General features: G+C 33.2%; 1 protein-coding gene across 1 annotated transcript; it reads right to left on the reverse strand.

Annotated features, from left to right (window-relative positions):
* Positions 1–9269: 9269 nt before the first annotated feature.
* LOC104097669 (transcription factor IBH1-like 1) lies at positions 9270–10464 on the reverse strand. Its single transcript, XM_009604275.4, has 2 exons — positions 10326–10464; positions 9270–9919 (listed from the first exon to the last, which is right to left on the reverse strand). The coding sequence occupies exon 2, from the start codon at positions 9916–9918 to the stop codon at positions 9340–9342; it is 579 nt and encodes a 192-aa protein (XP_009602570.1). The 5' UTR covers position 9919; positions 10326–10464; the 3' UTR covers positions 9270–9339.
* Positions 10465–11665: the final 1201 nt, after the last annotated feature.

Genomic DNA, 11665 nt, shown 5'->3' on the forward strand with positions numbered 1-11665 from the left:
ACTCTACAATTATTCGGAACCCTTAGCAACCTCAATCTATTTTTGTAATATATAATTGAACCCAAAATTAGGAATATGTTCATAGTTCTAGTTCACTTTTTATTTTTCCCATACTCTTTATCACATGCATGCATGATAAACCACTCCCATACCCATGAAGTATTACCCTAGTACCCCATTATAGCTATGTTTGAAATTAAGAGCTGGGGTGATGAAATCTTACCTTTTTGGATGAAGAAATTGGGTGCTCTACTTGAGTATTTTCAAGCTTTTAGTGATGGTTGAAGATTGATTTATGAAAATTAGGCCCTCCCTCTTGAACCCTCTCTCTCTCACTCTAGAAGCATCAGAAAATGAGCTCAAAATAGACCTAAGGGGTTTTTTAACGGAATAGAGGTCGGGTTTTAAATTAAGAAAAATGGTGCCCCGACACAGGTCTGCGGTCGCATATGCGACCGCATAATGGTTATGCGGTCCGCAAAGTAACCGCAGAAATGGCCCTCAGGGGCTTAAACTTTCGGCTCAGGTATGTGACCAGTATGCGGTCCGTATACTTATTGTGCGGTCACATAATGTACCGCAGAACTCCCTCCGCAGAAACCCAAGAGGAATTATGCGACCGATATGCGGTCCGCATATCGATTATGCAGTCGCATAATCTACCGTAAAACTGATCTTGAATTGGCCAAACTTACTGCTTCACTCTGCGGCCATTATGCGGTCCGCAGAGTGATTATGCAGCCGCATAATGGGCCGCAAAAATGCGTTCTTCTGCGAAATATTTTCCTCTCAGTCCGTAGGGTACTGCGAATTTCTACTAAAATAATGCAGGAATCTAACTTGGCACCACGAAACCCCGAGTTTTTAGTTAAATTTTTACGGGTCCTTACAGTAACATTCAAGAGCTATTCAATGATTCCATCAAGACTGTGTTACAGGCAGTACAAAGTCAACAGGATACTAACATCGATGCTAAGGTTTCATTCAAAATATAGTCATTTTGGAAAATATGTTTTAACCTTTTTATGTTTATATTAGCATTAATAAAGGATATACCCTCAAAATGTTTGCTTGCAGTTTAGTGGAAGTTCTGGAAAAAATTATGAGCATTACAAAGCAAAGAACACACAACAGTATCATGGCAGTAATGCTAAACAAGTATTGGGCAGCAACACTAAAACATGTATTGATAAATTTTAATACAATTTGATGACATGTCTTACATAGGTTAAACATATTACTAAATTATTAACAAATAATCTACATTATATTTTCAATTGTTGGATACATGACACATGTCTGACATTCAAAAAGAGGAGAATGTTCCTATATCATGTCCGGTAGGTGTTGACTTATCTTCCCAATTTCAAGAGGCATTCAAGAAAGAAACTACATGTATGATTTAGTACATATGTTTTACATAATTCACAATACATATTACATCTCAGCTACATGACAATATTTCAACAAATTAACTATAATTTAATAACAATTTATCTATATTTTATTTATGTTTATTATAAATGATCTACAATTCACTTTCATTGTACACATTTGTTGTCACAGAGAAGGAAACTATGCATGTGCATTCTCTAAATCAGGATGCAAATGTTGCCATACAAGGAGAACATTTTAATGAGGAGAAGGAGACTATGCATATTCAATCTCCAATTCAGGAAGCAAATGTTTCCCAACAAGGAGATGATTGCAACGAAGATTTCAGTTGTATTAATTATTACAATATAATTGTAAGAAAAAATCAACAACTTTTATATAATTTATTTTTTCCTAACATTTCTGATGCAAGCAACATATCATTTTATTCTTTTATTTTTAACTTTTGTAGGTGAACTAGTCGACTTCATCAATGTAGCTGACTCGGACAATGATTCCAAGTCTGAAAAAAGAGCAATAACACTTGATGATTTTGAGCTGCCCGAGAACTTCTCACAGATAGTTAAGTTCGCTGAGGTTAATGAAGATGAAACAACCCCTGTGCAGCAAGGGAGAACAAGGGTTCCTGGAAAGCATGCCAGATCCCCCTTTCTCCCTTATTTCAGTTCTGGAACCTCATCCAATTTTCAATATCAAGCATCCATTTACTGTGGTTATTGGCGATGATGTTGATCCTGATTTGTTGGAAGAATTCAATAAGTGGTTATATTTAGGTACCAACACGGTTTCAAAGAGGTTAGATTCTATATTTTTTTCATATTATCAAGTGCATAAAATTTATGGATTTTCAATTGCAACTACATTTTAATTGTACTTGCTATGTTCTTAAATAGAAAGAAGGTGCCTTATACTGTAAAAGATAATCAACTCAACTCGTGGTTTGATCTTGAAGTTGAGAAAGTTGATAAAAAGGAATGGTCTTATACTTTGGCACTTCTCGAACAAATCTTGAACAACACGGTACACTCATACTCCGGTAGAATTTAATGATAAGCTGAAGTATTCTGTTATTTTTGATATCTATAGATTTTTTGTTTAAAAATTATAGTTTAATTGTATGCTGCAGTGAGAAATTATGTAATTTATTTTTTTTGCAGCACATTGATGTTATTTTATACTATTTGAGGAAGAGAGGAAAGTATGGTCCTGGAAACATAATGCGGTTTACAACCACTGACTGTATGTTCAAGACTAGAATAGAATAAATTTATGAGAGGTACATTAATGCCCCTGCCGATAAGAAATTTGTTGTTGTCAAACCCCAGGATGTCATATCAGAATACATATTGGGGTACTGATTATTTGCAAATATTGCATGGGATAAAGTTGATTTTGTGATTATGCCCATAAATATTGTTGAGAAATTCCATTGGTTGTTGGCTATGTTTGACATTACCGATATGGTTCTACACGTTTATGATGCTATGGTCTCTTCACGTAATCATAAATTTGTTGAATCTGTTGTCGACAAGTTTGCTATTATGATCCCCCTCTACTTGTCATTCACCGGCTTCTATGACAAGCATCCAGACATCAACTATAAGAACACAAAGGCATACATTGGCAAATATGTTACTGGCCCTCTTGACATTCAGTGGTTGGTCGATGAGACACCCCTACAAAAAGAGGGATCACTGTATGTGCTGCTCTTCCTTCAATTTAACCAATTGAATTTTACATTGAATGCTAAAGCTTTTTCCCTAATATTTATTATAGTGATTGCGGTGTATAAGTGGCGACATTTGCAGAATATGTCAACATTGGTCCGCTCTTGATTTAAAAGGAAGACCTTTCTGATATTGATCAACCCCGTAGATGCTATGGAGCGCTTCTTTGGGATTATGCTGGGGAAAAACAAGAGCTTGGTGCAATTAGTGAAAGTGAGGTGACTGGGAGATTAGCAAGAAGAAAAGGTGCACCAGTTGTGAGAGAGAGAATAAGAGTCCGGACCAAAAAGAATTAGTTGCTCTTTTTAGTAGCTAAATTGTAGTGAAAGTATTTTGTTGTAGCTGGATTGTATTAAAGTTGTAGAAAAATTATTTACTAAGAACAATTCGGCTACAGTTTATTTGTAGCACATTTGTGCTAAAGTTGTTTTAGCTTTTATTTTGTTATTTTGTCCAGAATTCTACTACTTACAAATGAAAATATTTGTAGCATGTTTTTTTGTTGAATGTTTTTAGTACTTGATCTCCATATTGGTACTCTATAATATATGTTTTCTTTTATATTTTTTTTACCATATTAGTTTATACTTAACATATTATGTGAGCATATGTTACTCTAAATGTAAGGTATCAAACGTTTAGCTTTATAATTAAAGGAAATTTCAAGCAACATTACAATGATGCTCTCAGATAATAATTTCTTTACAACATAACTACAATTATGTCTACAACTACTATACAAAAATACAGAGCCTATTCAAATTTAGCAGTATTGTTAGAAAAAGTTTAAAATTAATAAATAACCCAGTTATTGAACAAAACAACTACAAACCAATGGAATTAATAGTTAAAATCTGTTACCAATCATTCATTATATGAGAAAATCTTTATTCAAATTAGCATCATAATTGCACCACAACTAATTGCCCAGAATAGAACAAATACAACTGAATATGTCTTAAAGGACAAATTACCATTAACAATACTCAGGAAAAAAAATCTTTATACTACATCAATTCTTGTTTCCTTTTGGGAGAATTCCTACAAGATCTTTTGTTATGCCCTTCTTCTCCGCAGTTGCTACATGAAACCTTGTATTTCTTTGTATTTATTTCATCATATGGTTTGTATCTTTGTTTTTGAGGTCTCCCTGGATGCCTTTTCCCAGTAGGTGGCAGGACAACTTCTTCTGTTATATGTTGTGGCACATCCCATTTACTTTCATCATGTAGAGGGTCTACTGGTATTTTTTAAGTCTGTAGAAGGATCTCCCCCATGTAATAAGGAGAACAATAGTTTTCATAAGACTCGCTCATATGCCTCAAAGCCGCCAAAGCATGTGGACAAGGAAGTTCATCAAGCTGGAAATATCCACAACTATATTTCTTGTTGTGAAGACAAACAATGAAGCGCTTCACACCATCTATCACATTATGGATGTAATCTGTTGAAACCCTCACCTACATTTTTATTACAAATATACAACAAGTTGTTAGCACTTGATAAAAGAAAAAATAACTATAATTGTACAACAACATATCTACAATTATCAGTATATATTTAGTTTGATGAAATCAATTATCTGATGTTATGGACCATAACTTACTCTCATCTTTTGCGATAATGTCCTATTGTCCTCCAACTTTTTGTTATATTTTTTCCAAGGTATGTGAACGTACCCTTTGCATTCAATAACTTTTTATTAGTTCAACGTTTAAGAAGGGTCCTCATGTACTTTATTAATTGAACTATGTGCAACTCTCTTGCATCTTTGGTTACCACATTCAAGGATTCTGCAATATTTGATGTCATCGTCCAGGTTCAGTTCACCATAGCATGTACCCAAGATAATTTGTGATAACCAATATCCTATAGGTATGCTTTAACATGTTTGTCGATCTCTTCAATCTTTGATATTCTTTCATTAAATTCATCAATCGTGTATGATCGTGCTGTGACAAAGTACAATTCGCTTAACTTTAGATGACCTTTCTTGAACTTTGACCTTACATTTGTCCAAATATTCCACATACAAGCATAATGTGGCATGCCAGTATAAACCATAGATGTTTCCTTTAACATACTCTCATTCCGGTCCGAAATAACACACATATTTAGTTTTTTACCATATGCATGTTTGAATTGCTTAAAAAACCACCTCCATGATGCGTCATTTTCTGAATCAACAACGGCGTATGCTAGTGGTAATATGCTACCCATCACATAGTGCTAGCTGTTAGTGGTAATATGCTATCTACAATACCTGCGGCATGATTCCCATATATGCCAACTTCAAGAAGGTGCCATCGACTACTACAATTGGCCTACAATGCTCCCAACTCTTGATAGACGTACTAAGAGTAACAAATACATACAAGAAACAGTCATCTTCAGTTTTCTGCAATTTCACTACCGACCCCGGATAAGTCTTCTCTAAAATGTACAAATAACTCGGCAACCAACTAGAGGAATCAACAAGATGACCTCTCAAAAATTTCAAAGCCTTTTCCTTTGATCTCCAAGCTTGCATGTATGTTAAGTTCATACCATGTTCCGACAACATGTCAGTTTGTATGTCTTTTGGTGTGTATATTGTCTTATCATCCATATATTTTGGCATGACCATGCTGCCAACTACCATTGCAGTACCTTTTTGTTGTATATATATGTTGTCCATCAACGAGCATGTGTGCAAGCTGTTAAATCTTCGAACCTTGAACAATGCTGATTCATTTATGCTTGTGGACTTGAAGTTCCACGTACAATTGTCACCAACACATACGAGGCAGTAGATACAGAATAAAAATAACGAAAAAGGTTCAAATATACCCCTGAACAATATAAAATAGTTCACATTTTCCCTCCATTAATAGTTGGGGGCAAATATACCCTTGTCGTTACTAAAATGGGTCATATTTACCCTTATTTCAAATGAAAAAATTATTAAGTACTAATTATCACCAAGTTTTGCCACGTCCACTTTTATTTTATTTTAAAGTATTTTTTAATAATAGATCATCTTCTTCACCATCGAAAATTCTCTTGGAAAAACCACTTTCCAAGCTCAATCACCATTTTTCAAAATTAAAACTACTCCTCACACACTCCTGGTCATATAATTTATTTCACTATGTAAAATAATTCTCATCAAAACCCACCAATAATTCTCATCAAAACCCACCAATCTGTTTTCTTTCTCTTCATCTATCATCTCAAATTCCATCATTTTCATAACCAAATATATATTCCGACCAAAGAAAATTCAAACCGCTAATAATGGTAGATTGCAATTTAGCACTCATTCAATTAGTGTTTACCAGAAATTATAACTTTTGGGTTATGAATATGGTAGAATTTGGTCATCCAATTTAAATACTCTGTAACTCACCAAACCCACCATTCTGTTTTCCTTTTTCTTCATCTCATCATCTCAAAATCCACAATTTTCATAACCAAAGTTTCAGTTCAATAAAAATATTCAATTTTAGGAGGGGAGGTACTTGCCCAGGTGCGAATCTTTTGACCGTCCAAATCTATGTCTAGGGGCGATTTCCGGTTACACGATAGCATGATTGTTTTTCAGATTCGTGCAAATATAAGAAATTATTTTTTTAGATTCGGTCGATTTATTTTACTGGAAAAGGAGAAATTTAGAAGTAGAAGAGGTGTTGGAGTGGTAAGAATTTAAGGCTACGAAGGAAGAAGTTTGGATTTGAACGGGAATGAAAGCTTGAAATCTTTTACCTCATTGTTATTGACCAGAAGTTTTTTTCTCTTTATCTTTTTGGTTCTTTTCAAATGGGGAAGAGAGTAATGGGGAGACGAAGGATTCGGTCTAAGTTTTATCCACGTCAACAACAAACTATGCTTATCAGACTAATTAAAGATAATCATACCTTAATAATTTTTCGTTTGAAATAAGGGTATATTTGACCCATTTTAGTAATGGCAAGGGCATATTTACCCCCAACTACTAACGAAGGGCAAATATGAACCATTTTACATAGTTCAGGGGTATATTTGGACCTTTTCCATAAACATAATGATAAAAATATTATGCAAATTATAGTTACCAAGAAATCAAGTTGTTTATGCGCAACAAATTATTCTAAACAATTTATATACAATTTATATACAGCTTATACATAATATGATATTGACAAATAAAATATTCTTACCTTTTTGCACTGGACCTTATCACCCTAAATTAAAACTTATTGTTTGCTTGTCTTGGTAAACTTGGCCTACTTCAATTACTTTTAGCGTATGTTCTATTATGATTATACTTTCATATTCCATAATTGTTGGGGATGTTGGCATATCAATCAACTTTACTATTCCTGATACCTCTCTAAATGTGTTACTATTGCTTGACAATTGTACCACGTTAGTATTACGATAATCAGATGTACCTGCACCCATTTAAAAGTATAGTAATTCAGACCTCTATATATTCAGGCATTCAATATTTGACATAAATTAAATTTGTATTATACTTATAGATACTTTGTTCTGTGATCATAATTTGCTTTTTACCTTAGTTACTGTATAACAGTTACACTTCAATTATATTTAGAGACATAACAGTTGAACTATATTTGTTATGTAGTATAGTTGTAGATAATTTGTAGTAAAATTGTAGAACACTTGAAATTGCAAAACGTTAGGACTAAAAAATAGAGCAAACCTACAATTGTGCTCGCATTCGACATACTGCAATCCAAATCGAAATCCCTTATTGTTATATACAGATGAGGATATATTCCTAAGTTTTCGTTTTCCTTTTTCGTCTCCATATACACTCGAACTCCCACATCGTTTCGAATTTCCATTGGAGGACAACACTCGTTGACCGTGTATTTGATCTGGGTGATTTTTACAGAAGTATCGATCATTAGGTGCTCTGCAATTGCGGCATTGAATTGACTATAATTTGAATCATCATTGACTATAATTCCGCCATCAAAATCTATGTATCTCCCAAAGCTATCCCACCGACCATTGAGCTGAAGCATAATCGCTAATTTTAACATTATATCGCCAAATTCAATTCAATTGTAGAGAAAATAATTACGCAATCCTATAAAAACTTTAGAGTATAGCTATATGTCCAAAGCTGATTGCCAATACTTCACGTTAATCTGCAATTATTTTCTTCAGAAGATTTTTTTTTGAATTTGTTGCCTTATTTATGGAAAACCAAAGAAAATCTGCGTAAAATAAGGATTCTGCAGATTTGTTGCCTTGTTTATGAGGCGATGATTGTGTCTAAATTTTGTAACTGAAATATACGATGTCCCAAAATCGGGCGTCTAAAAAAGAAAGTGGAGTCTATTTTAAACGAATGTATATTTTTTGTAGCTAAAACATGTTTAGATCGGGTAAATTCCAAAATTCGGACAATTTTGGTAATAAGATTTCATAGTGTATAGGAAAGAAAAAATTCCTTTGCAAAAGCCAGGAGTATTGATTAGGTTAAGAGGTTTAATCTGGTTTATCATTTCGTAATCAAAGAAGGGACAAGGATACCTTATTTAACATTATTTATTTTTCTTTTTTTGGACAGAAATAGCTCCCGATTTCGGAGATGAATATAAATAAGTAGTTTTTTTACTTCATCCTTGCTAAAAACTACTTTATGTAGGCCTAAACTTATGTCAAAAATGATATGGGTGCGACTTTTTCCTGATTTCAAGATCAATATAATCATAGTATTTTTTATATACCATCCTTGCATTCAAAAGAAGAATAAGAAGAAAGAAGCAAAACTCCCTTATTTTTATTTGGCAAAAACAATCATGAAATGTGGAAATAAATAAATTAAAAGCTATAGTCATCTTCTCAATTTAACTTTACAATAACATACATCGCGGGTTCGACCGAAACCTGTAGCTTTGATCCAAACCTTATATTTGTCTTTAAAAATTCATTAAATATGTATAAATTATTAAATTAGAACCCGATAACTTCGAAGGAATAGAATCTCGGACCCATTAACTTCAATTCCTCGCTTCGCCTATGCTACTCAACATACATAATATATATATATATATATATACACACACATTATTAAAGGCTTCACTAGAGTAGCATCGTCTTCTTCTAATTCTTCTTAATAATCCGACTAGAAAGAGTATAAAAAAGAATAAGAAGAAGAAATTAATTAAGTACTTCATGATATAAAAAATAGAAGAAGAAAAAGAATGACTATATATGATTATGTTTTGGTACGAGAGAGCTGATCAGTAGCATTAGCAAGATGCCTCATAACATCAACTTGAACTCTTAGTGAAAGGATATAATCTAGGGTTTCTTTGATCAAAGACATATCATTATCCATGTATTCTCCTCCAGGGACAAGTGTTTTAAGAACTTGTGTTCTCTTCTTCACTAGTCTTCTTGCCATACAACGAGCTAAACCAATTCGGGGAGCCATTTGTTTAGTTTTTCTTGATATGCTGCAGCTTTTCTTGAGGATTTTCTTGCTTCTGAAGCTCTTCTGTGACATGGCCAGCCTCATTATTGAAGCTTTTTTTATTCTTTCAGAGTCGTCGTCGCCGAGGATATGGGTAACAATGAACTTGTTATTGTCATCTTCTGAAGCATTGGCGATAAGGGCATGACTCCAATATGTTGTTTTTGAGTTTCTTGTGGAAGCCATGGCCACATCTGCTGATAGCTTTATAGCTTTCTTTCTCTCCATTATGCTCATTTCTTTCTTTGTACCATTGTATGCTTTAAGTCCTTGTATCCATTTCTTGAGAAATTCTTGCTTGACTGAAATAGGATTCCGCATTCTATAAAAAAATCAAAATAAAAAATATAAGAATGAAATATATTCATGTAGGTTAATTAAACTGAATTAGAAATTCAGAAAGAAATTCGACTATAGAGGTATTGACATATTAACCACAAAAAGAAAACCATAATTGGCTTTTTGGGTCGACAAATGATACTATGTTAGGACTACAATAGACAGACAGGTTCGAATATATACATGTTAAGAACATGCAAAATTGGTTAACCTTGACTAACTACTCCCGTTCACTTTTATTTTTCAAGTTTTGCTTTTAGATAGTCAAACTATATAAATACGAGACTAATTACAAATTATAATACTTTTCGTTTAAAATATTAAAAAAAATCTAATCCAATTTAATTTCAAAGATTAGTCAAATTGCGAAAAAGTAGTAAGTGAAATACCTTAGCGAACCTTCTTCTATAATAAGCAACAGAAGATAATTCCTTGGAAGGTTTCAAATAAAGAATTTAAGTAGCAGAAATCTGTTGCAGCAGCAGGCTATGTGTAGTATAGCTTAAGGAGAAGAACAAGAGAGAGAAGGGAAATAAGGAGGAGAAGAGAAGTGAAAAGTAGCCATTATTTATTTGCTCCAAGGGAAATGAGGATGGTGGGCCAATGAGTGAAGGACACAGCACATGCAGGCACATGGAAGCCTTTGGCCCACCTAAAACCCTAAATGAGAGGAATAATGTTTTTTAAAAGGTCCCTTAATGTCATGCAAACCTAACATTTGTCACTTATTATGACAACAAAAGTAACACTAACACAAATCCCACCTAATTATTTTGATCACATGACTAACATTTTCATTCTTGACTAGAAAACGGCATTAACACTTATATTGCTCCTTCACTAATTTTTACGCTGCCAAGGTCAGGAAATAGAGCAAAAAACAAAAAACGAAAAACGAAAGATTAGATAAATATAAAATAAAAATTTACTTACAAATCCTCAAGAAATAAACTTAATATCGAAATTTTTGCTTATCAATTCTAATTTAATATTTTTTCAATTTTTTCCCTTAGTTTGAGGTAGTAATGTGCTTTATGACTTAGTACGTACTTAAGAAGGGATAATTGGATAAAGAAGTTCAAAGGAAAAAGGTTAAACAAATAACATTCACGAATTAATCTTTTTTTTCTTCTTAATTTTTCATCCTATTCGACTAAAGAAACAAATGATATGATATAAGCTAATATTTGATGCAATGCATCATAATTTTAGGGGTCGTTTGGTACGAGGTATAAGAAGGTATAATGCTGGTATAAAAATTTAATATCATCTTAATACTTTGTTTGGTTAGCAAAGCTGATATAAGTTATTCCGGGATTAAAATTAGTAGCGGGATAACTTATACGTTCTAGAGGGTGGGGTAATTAGTAGCGGGACAACTTATACCTTATTCTTAAAATAATGCAATTGTTATTTTTAATACAACATATCAAACAATTAATAAAAAATAATACCAGAATAACTAATCTCAGCATATATAACTAATCTCAGTATAACTTATCCCATCATAAGCCCTATTCAAACCAAACGAGCTTAAAGTTTGATTTGTAAGCTTGTCGTTTCTTCAAAGTACACAGTCGATCATAAATAAAATAGCCAAACGAGATTATGGCAAATATGGGACAAAGAGAAATAAGCGTCATTTGCGTCAACTCTCTCTCTTTTACTTTACCTCCAATTTCTCTCTCTCTAATATCAAACCTTTTAGGGAACGGTGGCTTTTTGGCTT

The sequence above is a fragment of the Nicotiana tomentosiformis genome, chromosome 6 (genome assembly GCF_000390325.3).
Source record: "Nicotiana tomentosiformis chromosome 6, ASM39032v3, whole genome shotgun sequence".
Classification (NCBI taxonomy): Eukaryota; Viridiplantae; Streptophyta; class Magnoliopsida; order Solanales; family Solanaceae; genus Nicotiana; species Nicotiana tomentosiformis.